Genomic DNA, 15,284 nt, shown 5'->3' on the forward strand with positions numbered 1-15,284 from the left:
TCTCTCTCTCTCTCTCTCTCTCTCTCTCTCTCTCTCTCTCTCTCTCTTTCTTTCTTTCTTTCTTTCTTTCTTTCTTTCGAACTTAGGTACACTTTTCCTTCTCTGTGCTTCAGTTTCCTCACTAGTAAAATGAGTGAGTTGAATGAGATGACCTCTAGGATTTCATAGCAATTCACTAAATTGAATGCAAATTTTGTAAGGCACAAGGAGGCAGACTTGGGTTCAGCAAAAGCAAAAACTTTGCAACAATTAGAACTCTCCAAAAATAAAATAAGCTTCCTTGTTTTGAGCAGAGACTGGAGAGAGATTCTGTATTGTGATTTCTGCTTACATATAGACTAGAATTCAGGGGTAGGAAATCTGCAGCCTCGAGGCCACATGTGGCCCTCTAGGTCTTCAAGTGGGGCCCTTTGACTGAATCCAAACTTCATAGAACAAATCCCCTTAATAAAAGGATTTGTTCTGTAAAACTTGGGCTCAGTTAAAGGGCCATACTTGAGGACACAGGTTTTCCACCCCTGGGCTAGATGTTCTTTGAAACCTCTTCCAGCTCTGAGATTCTATAATTTTATGATTCCTTGAATATAGAAATGCAGACTTTTAGAGAGGACTATAGACACAGAATACAGATTTAAAGGAGATTAAAATACAGAATTTGCTTTAGTTTAATTCAACAAGTATTTATTATATGTCCACACCAAACATTTGGCTAGTTGCTGAGGATACAGAGACAAAAACAAAAGGTTGTTTGCTTTCCAAGGAGCTCACTTTCTACTCTTCCCTAGATTGTAGAAAGGTAGAGCCTGAAGGGTCCTTAGAAAGCAGGTAATCTCTTTCCTTATTTTATGGATGAGGAAACTAAGGCCCAATGGAATGTGACCTGACCCAGAGCACAAACGCAATGGACCCCAAATAGATAGACAATAAATTGAGTCATAAGGGTGATGTAACTTCTAACTGAGCAAATCTGGTGCCATAGCTTGGATTCATCCTCTTCCAGTGGGATATTGCCCCAGCCTCAGAGCTCAGAGGGCCCCAGAAGTTGAGTTCTGATTTTCTTTATTCTATGGAATAGTAGAATACATGTTCAAGGTTTAAAATACTTTGTTCCTTGCATGTGGCTATCCATCTCTGATCTCTATTCTTTGGTTCTGTCTGTCTTCCACTGATGAGATGCACTCTCTCCTTACCACCACCTCACGGATTCTACACAGTCCAACGACTTCCACACCAATTTCTAGAGCTTTTCTTCAGCCTCTCCTGTTCCCTTCAACTGCTTGTTATCCCTCCCTCCCTAACCTTGTAATCTATTGTAATTTTTTGTAATCTATTGACTTTATCCTTTTTTTTTTGGTATACATTTATTCTGTATACTCTTATATATGAAGAGGTTGTCTCCTTGAGAGTAGGACCTAGAACATAGTAAGTGCTTAGTAAATTCTTGCTGATCTGTTGATTCAGTGTATTACATTAGCTTTGGTGACTCAGTCTTGTCCTATCTTCTGCAGCAAAAAACAATATGAGGAGGAAAAAAGGAAAACAAATGGAGATCTTAGGACACCTGAAGAGAAACCAAAATTTAAAAAAGAAATTGAGGTGAGGTCAAAATCATACACATGCCATTGTTGTAATTTTTAAAAATGATTTTTCAAAAGTGAGTGTTTTATTTTTTAAGAGTAAAGAACCCTGGACTATCAATAGATCTAGAGTTTAGAACTGGCTCTGCCATCTTACTGCCTTACCTTAGTTAAAACCTTGCCTCTGCATTCACTCTTTCTGTGACTGACTCTCTGGGCCTCAGGTTCTTTATACGTAAAAAGCTGGAATTGGACTAGGTTGCATCTGAGGTCTCTTTCAGCTCTAAATCTGTGATCCCATAACCTGGGAGACTTTGAGCATGTCTTTTCCCTTTTCTTGGCCTCAGTTTCCTCACCATTTAAATAGATATAATAATTCTGCCCTCCCTCCCTTCCAGGAAGCTGGAGAATGAATGTGTAAATACTTTGTAACTCTAAAGCAACTGAAAAATGCTATCTAAATTCAAAGTGTTATATTCATTGTTAAGATTGCTAGTAATGGCTGTCTGAACATTGTTCCTAAAGTTGTAGTATCAGTTATCTAGTAATAATAAAGGTGACATTTCTATAAGTGCTTTCTAACTTAATAATAAAAACACTAATAATAATAGCTAAAATTTGTGTAGTGCTAACTGTCTGCCAGGGACTGTGCTAAGTGCTTTATAACTATTATATCATTTGAGCCTCGCAATGACCCTGAGAGGTAGGGGCTATTATTATTCCCATTTTGCAGATGAGGAAACTGAGGCAAAGAGATTAAGTGACTTGCCCAGGGTCACATAGCTAGTAAGTATTTAGATGTCAACTCAGGTCTTTCTGACTCCAGGCCCAGAGTTATCCTTATAAGTCTTCCACCAATGCTGTACTGTTAGGTGTTCCAAACGTTGCTTACAGAGAAGGAAAGTAAGACTCAGAAAGAGGAAGTGACTTGCACAGGGTCACATGGCTAATTAAGTGGCAGACTCTGGACTTAAGAGCTCATGTCTTTCAGTCTATGGCTTTTTCCACTGCACACAAACATAGGTAATAATTTATTTAAATTTATTCATTTGTTTATCCATCTATCCAACCATTTATTAACTATTTATTCATTTATCTATTTATTCATCCATCTGTATCTGTATATTTGTTTGTTTGTTTGTTTAGAGTAATATTCCATTACTTTAATAGAAAGAAATCAAATAGATTTTCTCAGACATAGAAGAGTATTTTTAATCTTTTCTTCCCATTTTCCTGATGAGTCCTTCAGTTCCAATCCATTCAACAATCATTTATTAAGCACATACTATTCACAGAGCCCTATGTTGGGCAGTTGGGGGTACTATAAGTTTATAGATAAGAATCTCTGTCTTAATGGAGGTTACAGTCTATTGGTAATATAAGACATCAGTATGGGTCACTATAATCTTCAATAATTCATTATAAGTGATGATTCATGATAAGTAATTCACGATAACAGAGATGAAAACAAAGTACTATATTAGGTTGCAGGGGAAGGGGGTTGCTGACTAGGGAAATTGGGGAGGTGTTGAATGAGGTAGAATTTAATTTGAGCTTTCAGGGATGGATCGAGAGGAAGACATCTCTAAAGAGGCAGAACAGGACCGTCTGGAGTTAGGGAATAATGGAAGCTAAGACACAGAGGCAGAATATTTCAGGATATGTAGGCAAAGGAAATGTTGCCAACTTTGGCTGCAGCTTAGCATGTATGGTAATAGCATAAGGTTGTATAATAGAGTAGCATTAGATTGTGGAGGACCTTGAATACCAAGCAGAGAAGTTGAAAATTTACTTGGGAGACAATAGAGAGCCACTGAAGATTTTTTTTTTAGCAGAGATGTTATCAATGCCTGAGGGGGATAGAGAGCATAGGGAAGCTTGAGGAAAATTCTGATATTCCTTGATTAGTCTTGCCTCCAATGGTAAGTGCATTAGAGATGCATGTTTTATATCTTATGCATATGAAGAATGAACAGGAAACTGAAAGCCAGTTATCTGTTTTCCTTCTTCAGGCACTATGCAGTGAATTCCGGGACCAGATGAGCAAAGGCAGACTCTTTTGCACTAGGGAGAATGACCCTATCCAAGGCTTTGATGGCAAGCATTATGGGAACAAATGCTCCATGTGCAAAGCCTTTTTGTGAGTACAAATTGGGCAGCAGGAATTTTGCTTCAGTCTCTCTGGGAGAGAGTATCTTTGGATAAGATAAGCCTTTATTACCATTCTCTGATTTCTCATTTCCTAGCAGCATTCTTTTCCTGGAAAAGCAAATCCTTCCCAGGATTGTTTTATTTTCTTTATAAGCATATATTGGGATTTAAAACTGAAGGCAGTGCTCTGGTTCTATTGCAGGATAGGACTCTGGACTAATATTTGGAGAATCTTAGAAATTTAGATACTCAGACCTTTTGTTTTTTTATTTTAATTTGTATCTATAGCTTTTGGTTTTAAGTTGTTCTCAATTCCATATATAGATTCCCTTCCTTCCTAAACATTGGTCCATCCCTTGTCATTAAATAAAAACTAGAAAAGGGCAAAAGCAGTTTAATAAAATCAACCATCAACTGGGACTGACAGTATATGCAGTATTCTAGTCTTAGCTCCCCACCTCTGAAAAGAAAGGAGGGAAGTACTTTTTCTAGACTCTAGGACCAGGCTTTTTCATCATTAAAATTACAATAGCATTCAAGGATTTTTTTTCTTTTTGTTGTTCTTCCCATTTGTATTATTGTAGTAATTGAGTGTTGTTCTCTTGGTTCTGTTCCCTTCATTTAGGATTGTCTCATACCAAGCTGTTCATGCTTCTCAGATACACAGTGTAACTAGAGAACACTTCCCCATCCCTCTCACCCTTGCTACCACCCAACATACACTTATGTTGTATTTTGGGCTGTATGTCTCTTTTTCCTTTCTGCCTAATGGGGATTCAGAATTGTGCTAACTCAAGTATTATGTCTGTTCATGCTTTGTAATCATAAGCACAGGCATCCCACTAGAATGATGGTCTCTAGACCCATGTTTCTCAGTCACTGCAGCAGCTATACTCAGGATTTGTTCACCTACATCTAGAGCCATCCTATTCTGTCCTCACTGCCATGTTCCCATAGCACAGGCTCAGCACCAAATCCTGAAGGATCACCCACTGACAGAATGCAGACTAACCACTGTCTCAGATGTTTGACTTGAGCCCATTTAAATACATCCTGCCCTAATCTTCTGGTGCATTGAATGGGTGAATGCTCTCTGAGACTTGCCCAGGAGACCACACCTAGATGTACTCACACAGAAACATGAATGAATACACGTCTTGTATTTGTATTCACAAAGCATATGACACCTCAAAGTTCATACCAAAGATACATACATATTTGAGGTCCACACACTTGGGAAATTCCTCAGATGCACAGTTGTAAAGCTAGAGACACTCTCAAATTCCTTCCTGGAAGCTGTCCCCAGGCCTACCTTAACCACTTAGACCTCAAATTCTAAAGTCGGGGAAAGGTCCTAATGCTTCTCCTAGAATCCCAGGTAGAGGAGTAGAAGGAGTTGACTTCACTTAACAAGGAGGTAGGAGGTTATTTTGCTTGTCCCACAGTTGTCAAGTCCCAACTTTCAGTACTTTAGGATCTCAGAACCACAAAATCCTCAAAACAGATTCCTAGAACTGAAGCCTCAGAACCAAATCTTTATCTTTCAGACCTTATAATCTCAGGCCCTTTAGATTCCCAGAACTTCAGAACCTTGACCTTCTTAGACTCTTAGAAACACAGACCTCTGAGTACTTATTACTTTTAAATATTTAAAAAAATTCACTTTTAGATTCTCAGAATTTTAGAAGTCTCTAAATCTCAAAGTCTAAGAGGAAGCAGTAACCTTAGAAATGACCTAGTCTAACCTTGAATCAGGGTGGAAATTGCCTATGCACCATCCTCCACAGTGAGTAATTTGCTTCCTGATTAAATACATCCAAGGTTGGGAAACTGAGGGCTGGCAATGTCAATGGTTGAACAGAGCTCACTGCAAGCTAGCATTTATATAGTGCTCTAAGTTTTACAAAGCACTTTATATTTGTATTCTCATTAAATCCTCACAATAGTCCATGAGGTAGGTGCTATTATTATCCCTATTTTACAGATGAAGAAACTAGCACATGGATATTAAGTGACTTACTTGCTCAAGGTCAGTAAGTGTCTGATGTGGGATTTACACTCAGGTCTTCCTGATCCCAAGTTCTACACTCTTATTCACTTTGACACCCAGTTGCTGGAACTAAGGTTGGGATAAATTTTGGTTTTTTATAATTTTTCCCCATTACTCTTAGGTCTGCCCTCTGGGGAAAAGCTGGTTCTCTCTAGATTCTAGATGACTTTTCTTGGAGTGATGATTTATGGAGAAAGGTTGTGACACAGCAGAATCTCATTGGAGACCTCATCGCTGAAAGGTTCTGCTGGTGACCCTGCTGAGGGATGGCAGTTGACAAGCAAGGTTGAGAGAGAAAAAAAAATGATATTTCCATGCTTAATAAAGCTCTGTTTCTTTCTTTGCCTTATAGCCAAGCAGAAGCTGAAGAAAGGAAAAGAAATGAAGAGAAATTAAGGAATAAGAGAGAATCAGCAAACACTGCCTCATTTGCGGTGAGTGACAATATGACACCCACTTAGACTTCATGTGATCTCATTGCAGCCCAAAGTGCAAGTCACTTTGAGATCAGGGCTGAGCATCAATGCTGGTGAAATATATATGTGTACATATAAACATAGTGTTTTAGGATCTGGAGCCAGGACGGATCTTGGTAATCATCCAGTTTAAACATCTCACTTTAGAGATGAGGAAACAGAGGCTCAGACAGGAAAAGGGATCTACCCAAGCTCACACAAGTGATTCACACAAGATTCACACAAGTGTCACCCAAGACAAGATTCAAATTCAAGCCCTCTAATTCCAGATTCAAGAAGGTTTTCCACAACACCTTGTTATTCCTTTGATTATTAGACAAACCCTACATTCCACATTCTACATTCTACATTCACACACCCTACATTCCAGCTAAACCGGACTATGGGGTACTGCTCCCCAAACCTGTCCTAAGGTCTCTAGCCTTCCAGGATTTCCTCTGCTAGGTCCAGAGGCCTTGTATACACTCCTTAAAGCCCTGCTCAAGTGCCATCTCTGCTGTGAAACCTTCCCAAGCCCTAGCCCCAAATAAAAGATCCTTCCTTTCTTTGAACTAACATTCATCTCCTGAATTATCGTAGAAAAAATCATAGACCAAGAGCCAAGCCTTAAAGATGATTTAGCTCATCTAACCCCCTCATTTTACAATGGAGGAAATTAAGACCTAGAGGGGTGTGGCTTGCACAACCACAAAAACAATCAATTATAATAGTTTACATATATATATATATATATTAGCAGTTTAAAATTTATAATGAATTTTTCTTATAACAACCTTGGGAAGCAGATAATACAAGCACTAATGTCCTCCTTTTACAGCTGGGGAAATTGAATTCAAAGAAATAAAGTGATTTGCCCAAGGCCATGAAGCTAGTAATTGGCCCAAATGGGATGAAGGCAGAAAAGGGACTAGAACTGATTTAAAACTCTTAATTGCATCAGGCTACCCTCTTCCCCCTATTTTCTATACCTAGGATTGCTAAAACTTCACTATAGTAGGAATACAAGTTAAGTGGGCCCTTGAAAAAATTAATGTCACTAGTGAGAGTGACACAGTTTAGGTCTAACTGGGCTCAAGGGGATCTTGGAGATAATTCTCTAAGTTAGGGCCAACAGGTCTCCCTACTGATACGAACCTTATTCTTTTAGCCTTTAATCAAGTTTAAAAAAATAGAAGGGGAGTGCACAGGTAGAAAAACAAACAAAAATATGTCAACCTCCTTCCCTTCATGTGGATAGGAGCTGTGCAGTCCATACCGCAACTATGTGAGGAATGGTCGAATGGCCTGCACAAGAGAGAACGACCCCATTCTGGGACCAGATGGCAAAATGCATGGCAACACGTGCTCAATGTGTGAAGTCTTCTTGTGAGTACGATGAAAGTGCTGAATTAGTTGATTATTAAGGTCCCTTCCATACCTAACATTCCATGTTCTGTGTTCTAAGATGTCTTCCGCCCTGACTTTTTATATCTTAAGGTTCTTTGCAGCTCAGACATTCCTTATTTTATGTTCTAAGGTCCTTTGCAATCCTGATATTCTAGGTTTTAAGATTCTTTCCAATTTTGACATATGATGGTCTATATTCTAAGGTCCCTTCTAGCTTTAACATTCTGTGATTTGTATTCTAAGTCTTTTTCAACCCCTCCAGGTTAAGATCCCTTTTAGCATGAACTTTCCATATATTATGTTTTAGCATTTTATGTTGCAAGGTTCCTTCCAGGACTGATATTCAAAGGTGTTTTCCAGCTCTGAAATTTAATGTTCTATGTTCTAAGGCCCCTTCTAACTCTGACATTTTGTTATTCTAAAGTCTAATAATAACATTCTTTGAATCTATGAGGAAGATGTTTGTTTGGGACCTTAGGAACTACTAAGACACAGACCTGGCTTGGAGAAAAGTTGCTTTTGGGGGATTTACCTGACAAATAGATCTGCATATTCTCTCCCCTTTCCTCAATGCCTTTGGTAAAAGTTGTCTGCCTCTTTGGATGAGAAAATTCTTGACTATGACAGCCTGGGGCTCCTGATAGGCTGAATGGCCCTCAGTTAGGAACCTGTGAAAGGAGCAGAGTTGTAGGAATGGGAGTATGCTGATTGACTGACTACCAGCAATGAATATTCAGTCTGCAGGAACAGGATAACAAAAGAACTTTCAAACCTTGGTGGAGTCAAAAGGACACTCACTGGTCATGGAGTCAAAGACCTGGCTTTGAGTTCCAGCTCTTCAGCTTATTCACTATGTGATGCTGGGCCAATCTGTTATGCTCTTGAAGTTCCTATTTCCTTATCTGTCAAATGGGCACAATAATATTTGAGAGGAAAGTACTCTGAAAACCTTAAGTTGCTATACAGATAGAAGTTAACAATAAAAACATAACTGTGAATTAGATAATACAAAGATATTATCCCATATTACAGAAGGGAAAGTGACTTCTATAAGGTCACATAGCCACGGTTTGTGTCCAAATTTTTCAATTAAAATTTAACATGCTTTCCATCAAAACTGGTTGCTTGTGAAGCACAGCCCCAAGGGAATATGGACTCTGTCCTTCAGTATTAAGCGGTCTCAGAGGACATAAGCTAAGAGAATGTTGTATTGGACAGTACATATTCCCTCATGAACAATTTTCCTACATTTGGACTGATCTCTCTCTCTCTCTCTTTCCCTCTCTCTCTGCAGTCAACAAGAAGACAAAGAAAAGGCAGCCTCATTGGTCAGTGAAATAACAAAGAGAGCAGCTGACAAGGTAGTTACACCAAATAATGCTGATAGTGAGATGATGAGGAAAGGTGGGCTGCATGAGGTACTGGAACTGAGGTTCAAAGAACTGGAAGGGGAGGAAAGGAGTAACAGGAGGACGAGTTAGTTTCTGAACAGAGGAGAGGCCCTCCATCTTCTGAGAGGGCAGCCTTGGGTTTCCTTTTTCAGACTCAGGGATTTAATCTGTTTGGCTAATGGCTGCTCCATGGTATGAAGCTTCATCCATAACTATCAACCAAGGCATTTCAGCACCTTGACCCATATGGTATAATAGAAAGGGCTTTATACCTGAAGTTAGGAGACGTATCTGCCTCTGTCTTTCATATTCACTTTGGCTCTCTGGGCCTCCACTTTTTCCTCTCTACAATGAGGGAGTTGGATTAGATAGTTTCTATACTATTCTGTGATTCCAGGCAGAGCTGGGTCAAATGATTATGGGCTAGAGCTAAAAAAGACTTGAGAGGCCAAATAATTGAACCTCACTTATTTGACTGTTGAGGATAATGAGGTCCAGACAGGCTAGGGGACTAGCCTGTCATACAGGTTCAAAGTTATACAGGTAACGAATAGTAGAGGTAAAATTTGAAGTCCTCTGACTCCATACGGTATATCACACTGCCTCCGTTCCTCTTTCTGGGAGTTGATAGATATTTGTTTGTGCTAAGGACCAACCAGGGGGACTTTTTCCAAATGTTCAAGAGGTAGAGGTAGCCTGGGACAATGGAAAGAACACTAGGTCTAGAGTCAGAAGCCTTGGATTTGAGTTGTGTCATGGATTACTTTGGGCACACCACTTAACAATTATGTGCTTCCAGTTACTCATTTGTCAACTGAAGGGATGGACTAGGTGATTTCTAAGCATCCTTTCAGCTCTAGTTTCTATGAAACCTATGAAGCTAAACTGGAGGGCAGAGTATTTGAGGAAGAAAAGAAGGTTGTTTGGGAAGGGGAGGAAGACAGAGCTAGGAGAACCCTTTACCTCAGCAGCATCCTCTTGGTTTTCACAGGATCTGTGCAGTGAATTTCGAGACCAAGTGAGGGACGGGAAGCTTGTTTGCACCCGGGAGAATTCTCCTGTCCAAGGCCCTGATGGCAAAATACATGGCAACAAATGTTCCATGTGTGCCAGCATGTTGTGAGTATTTATGTGACACTCCTCCTGCTCCCTGCAAACAAAGGGCAAGACAAAAAACTCAGACCCCTAGCCCAGGACCTGGTGGATCTAGAAGAACTTGAGTGGTTTAGTGAAAGAGGAATCAAGAGTCAGGAGACCTGAGTTGGAGGTCTAGTTCTGTCACTAGCAGACTGTGTGACCTTGTTTTTTCACCTATACAATGAATGATGGGGATGGATCAACTGATCTTTAATGTTTCTTCCAGTTCTGACATTTTATGTTCTCTATAGCCTAAGAATCCCTCCAGCTTAGACATTCTGTTCTTCAAAAAAGAAATAATAAAGCTTTCAATGATTTGGTTTTTACCTAATCTATATTTCCTAATACATCCTTTCTCTTTCCCCTCCCAGAGAACCATTTCTTATAATAAAAAGTAAAAAAAGAGGAGGAAAAAACATTTTAGCAAAGCTAACCAACATGTCTTATAAGTAATGTTTTAAGGCTCCTTCCTTCTCCATGTTCTTCTGTGTCCTAAGGCTCTGTCAAGCACTGATACTCTTTGTTCTAAGTTTCCTTCTGGCGTCTGACTCTTTAACTCATTACAGTGGTTAGGGCACAACAATATAGATTCATTAATGACAAACCTTTCAAATGCAACCTGAAAATTAGCTGTAATAAAATAATCTAAATTAAAAGCAAAATATTTAAAATGAAAATGCTTTCTGCTGACCTCTACAAACTAATACAGCAAATATTTGGTTTTCATAGTTATAAAATCATAACCAAAAAATGGGCAACAAGTCTACAAATATCAGCATAATTTGAAGTCATTTTAGGGAAACATTTTTCTGTCAAGGGCTATTGATCCACTGAGTGAAATGAAAAAAAAAAGACAAGTGACAAATGACAATCAAAGACCACATACAAGGAAAAGATGATTTAATTAAATTTTAAAATTTATTTAAAGAAAAAATTAAATACTCAAACTTGCATGCTTTTTACATTAAGGAAGGGAGCACACAATTGTGTGTATATGTGTGTCTCTGTGTCTGTGTTTGCATGTGCCATAAATTGGAAAGGTCAAAGGAGAGAGTGGTCAAGGGAAGTAAAGGTTGTGTAAGAGGACAAGAGTAGAAAAGGGAGGGAACAATCAAAAAGGGAGAGAAAGACAGAGAGAGGGGAAGAAAAAGAGGCTGAGAAAGCAGGAGAGAAATGGGTAGAGAAAAAGTTTAAGTGGATTTTGAGATGAAGATTATTATTAATAATCTCTTCTTGGGACAGCATCATGTTCACCGTAAAAAGTGACCTTTGGGGGCAGCTAGGTGGCGCAGTGGATAGAGCTCCAGCCTTGGAGTCAGGACCTGAGTTCAAATCCAGCCTCAGACATTTGACGTTTACTAGCTGTGTGACCCTGGGCAAGTCACTTAACCCTGATTACCTCACCAAAAAAAAAGTGACCTTTGGCTATACCTGAATACAGAATAGCTCTTACTTTATAATACTTCAAAGTTAGTAAAGCACTTACCTCACAATATCTATTTTAAAAATAAGATTAACTCCTATTTCTATAAGGGTTTTTAGGCCTTTCTTCTCAGAAACCTTGAAGCTAGGTAGTATAAATATAATATCCATTTTATGGAAGAAGAAACTGAGGTTCAGAGAGGACAAGTGCCTGACCCAATATCACATAGTATATATGAGAACTAGGACTCAGAGTTTGATTCCAAATCAGTACTCTTCCCACAATGGTACACTGTTTTCCAATTAATTCCAATAAATTAGCATAAAATATGAATTAACTGATTAAACACTCCTCATAGCTCTTGAAATGTTTATCTTTAATCCTCTAGAGACTCTATTCTGACAGAGAAAATCATTCTCTTACCTGCAGCAGTGGGCATTCACTTGTATTACTCCTTCAGTGATATGAAATCTAGTCAAAGACTCAATCTAGCCTGAAGTTAATCAGGCAATCAACAAACATTTATGAAGCACTTAATATGTTCCAGACACTGCAGAATCAAAGCAAAACAACTCTTGTCTTCAAGGAGCTTACATTCTAGTGGGAAAAGAGGTTGTTTGCTCTGACTCTAGGCAGTTTAGTAACCAGTAATTTGGGGAATACTCCACCCCTGCTCTCTAAGACAAGCTGACATTCAATTCAGCCTCTGGCTTTCTCTCCTACATGCAGCAAACTAGAAGAAGAGGAAAAGAAAAATACAGAAGAGAAGAAAAAAGTGGAGGCAGAATACAAAGTTAAGAGAGAAACAGTGCAGGTAATTCCTTTCATACCCACTATCCTTTCAGTGTTTCCTCAAATAGAGTTTTTAGGTGAGCAAACATCTGAACCCTAGGGCTTTTTTCTCCCACTCTGGAATCTATCAAAAGAGTGCATACCCACACTTAAGAAATATGAAGTTCTGAAATAATATTCCATTACAGTGAGGTTGGTGGTGGTGGAAAGTTATACAGGCCCTCTGTAAACAAGCATGGTTATCCTTCGAGATACGAAGTTAACTGGTGGAACTGACTTAGAGGGTCAAGCTCTCTAGCTACTTAAGTCTCCTTGAAAATGGAAACCAGTTTCAAATACTCCACCCTTGCAGCTCTGTGTGGGTTGTTTGGGGGCCTGGGATTAGAAGGGAGTGTCTAAAATTGAATTCTCACTTTTGGGTTCTAAAGCAGTTGCTTGTTGTAGTGGAATGAGAATTAATCCTAGAGTCAAGAGCCTGGCTTGCCATCCAAGGTCTTCTATTTTTGTGTAACTGTTGGGAACCTGTTCTGAGCCTCAGTTTCCTCATCTGTAAAATGGAGATAATAATACTTCTAATCCTTGCCTCATGGGATTGTTATGAGGAGTGTACTTTATAAACTTTAAAGCGCTATAGAAATAGGAATATTATTATTGCTATTATTATTATTATGATTATGATTATCATTCCCCCATGACCAGGAACTGTGCAGTGAATATAGAAATTACATGAGGGATGGCCACCTCGCCTGCACACGAGAGAATGACCCCATCCTGGGCCTGGATGGCAAAATGCATGGCAACACGTGCTCCATGTGTGAAGCCTTTTTGTAAGTATAGGCTGAGTTAATAAAAGAACTGGAAAAAAGGGGATATCAACTTCTAGGGTTTGGAGTTAGGTGGGGTTTCCTAGAGTTGCTTACACTCAGTCTCTTCAGTTCTCCTGGTACCTTGGCTGACAGCAAAGACAATATCCTCCTTTGAGAGAATCTAGGACGGTGATAATCCATTTCTGTGTCGGGCACCCAGTACTCCTGAGCTAGGGATCCGGGCAATAGTTAAGGTTGACTTCCAGGATTTCAGAAGAACTTTAGCTATCATCCAGTTCAACCCTCATCATTTTATAGCCAGTGAAACTAAGTCTCAGAGGGCTTAAATAGTTTATTCATTTGAACTCAGATATCCTAATACCAGAATCAGAGATTCTTCTATTGCACTATGCTGACCCTAAGTGTTAGCAATACCAAAGTATCAGCCTTCTGCAATCTATAAGAATTAAAGGCGCAGTTGGGGCAGGGAATCTCCAGTTCTGATTTGTGTCTTGCCACTGGACCCAGATGGCTCCAGAGCAGAAAGTGAAGCTGGTGGCTTTGACTTTGCACAGCCCTCCCTCACTTAAATCCAATTCACTTGCAAGTCTTGGCATCATCTTCCTGATCAGTCCTCTTCGAGAATGAAGGACAAACAACAACAACAGGAATTAAGATAACCCCAAAAGTTGTTGGGTTATCTGCAGGAAGGAAATTTTTACAGTCACTTGCTTCTCCAAGGACATGTAGCACACTGTGAACTGCTGCAGGAGAGAACAATTGAGACATTACTTACTGGAAGTTTCCAGTGAATGTTCTGGCATCTTTATAACACTTCAGGGTTTGCAGATTGCTTTTCTTCCCCAAAGCCTGTGAGTAAAGAAGTACAAATATTTTCATCATCTCAATTTAATAGATGGCTGGACTGAGGTAGGAAGAAGTAGAGGAATTTATCAGGTCATGGAATTTAGTACCAGAAGGGATCTTAGGGATCATTGAGGCTAATCCACTGACCTTGAGAAGCAGTATGGTGGAGTGGATACAGTCCTGAACTTGGAGTTAGGAAGACTTTTGTCTTCAAATGCTACCTGAAACATATATCAGCTGTGGGACCACAGACAATTCATTTAATTCTCCCAGTCTCATTTTACATTTCTTTTTCCATGTATTTTTTATTTATTTCATTAAATATTTTTCAATGACATGTAAAAAAATTACACTCATTTTTTAAAAATTTGAGTTCCAAATTTTCTTCTGTCCCTCCCCCTGGAAGGCAAGCAATATGATATCAATTATACATGTCTTATTTTTTTATAATCTGCAAAATGATCACGTAATACATGCAGTAATTACCTAATTGTTTTTTTTTTTGGTGAGGATCAAGTGAGATAACATGTGTAAAGCATAAATATAGATTATTTTTTTTGTAGAGGAGGAAACTGAGACACAGAATAGGAAATTGACTTGCCCAAGGTAAGGCCTTAAGGAAGTAAACCTGAACCTTGTATCTTGGCCTCAAGTTCAACTACTTTCCACATTCCCAGGATATTTGTTAATCCAAACTTTATGAGAGAATAGACTTTGTATTTCTCCAATACTAAGAGCTTTCAGAGAGTATGGGCTAAGGAAATGTTGCCACAAGTTAGACCATTTCACCTCTTGAGCAATAGCCCTGTGCTTAGAAAATTCTTAAAATTTATTTATTTAGTTATTTTTTGGCAAGGCAATTGGGGTTACATGACTTGCCCAGGGTCACATAGCTAGTAAGTGTCAAGTATCTGGTCTGAGATCTGATTTGAACTCAGGTCCTCCTGACTTTAGGGCCGGTACTCTATCCACTGTGCCACCTAGCTGCTCCCAAATTTATTTATTTTTAACATTCTTTTTTAATTAAAAAAAATTGAGTTCTGGATTCTCTTTCCCTCACAACCCTCCTCCACCCATTGAGAAAGTAAGAAATGTGATATCGATTATACATGCAAAATAATAGAAAACGTATTTCCATATTAGCCATGCTGCAAAAAAAGAAATAAAAAGAAAAAAATACGCTTCAATCTGCCGTCAGACTCCATCAATTCTTTCTCTGGAGGTGGAT

The 15,284-nt window shown here is 39.0% G+C and overlaps 1 protein-coding gene across 2 annotated transcripts in view; it reads left to right on the plus strand.

Moving 5' to 3' along the window:
- The window catches only part of SPINK5 (serine peptidase inhibitor, Kazal type 5), a 72,448-nt gene that overhangs the window by 23,136 nt on the left and 34,028 nt on the right, over window positions 1-15,284 (plus strand). Inside the window, exons 6-13 of one of the 2 annotated variants that reach the window (XM_027841793.1) lie at window positions 1,509-1,596; window positions 3,590-3,717; window positions 6,131-6,212; window positions 7,492-7,619; window positions 8,935-9,001; window positions 10,023-10,150; window positions 12,321-12,405; window positions 13,083-13,210. In XM_027841793.1, the coding sequence (XP_027697594.1) occupies window positions 1,509-1,596; window positions 3,590-3,717; window positions 6,131-6,212; window positions 7,492-7,619; window positions 8,935-9,001; window positions 10,023-10,150; window positions 12,321-12,405; window positions 13,083-13,210 (834 nt within the window). The remainder of the gene's footprint in view (window positions 1-1,508; window positions 1,597-3,589; window positions 3,718-6,130; window positions 6,213-7,491; window positions 7,620-8,934; window positions 9,002-10,022; window positions 10,151-12,320; window positions 12,406-13,082; window positions 13,211-15,284) is intronic. The other variant, XM_027841794.1, reaches the window with a different exon arrangement.

The sequence above is a fragment of the Vombatus ursinus genome, unplaced genomic scaffold, assembly GCF_900497805.2.
Source record: "Vombatus ursinus unplaced genomic scaffold, bare-nosed wombat genome assembly UNPS02014863.1, whole genome shotgun sequence".
Taxonomy (NCBI): Eukaryota; Metazoa; Chordata; class Mammalia; order Diprotodontia; family Vombatidae; genus Vombatus; species Vombatus ursinus.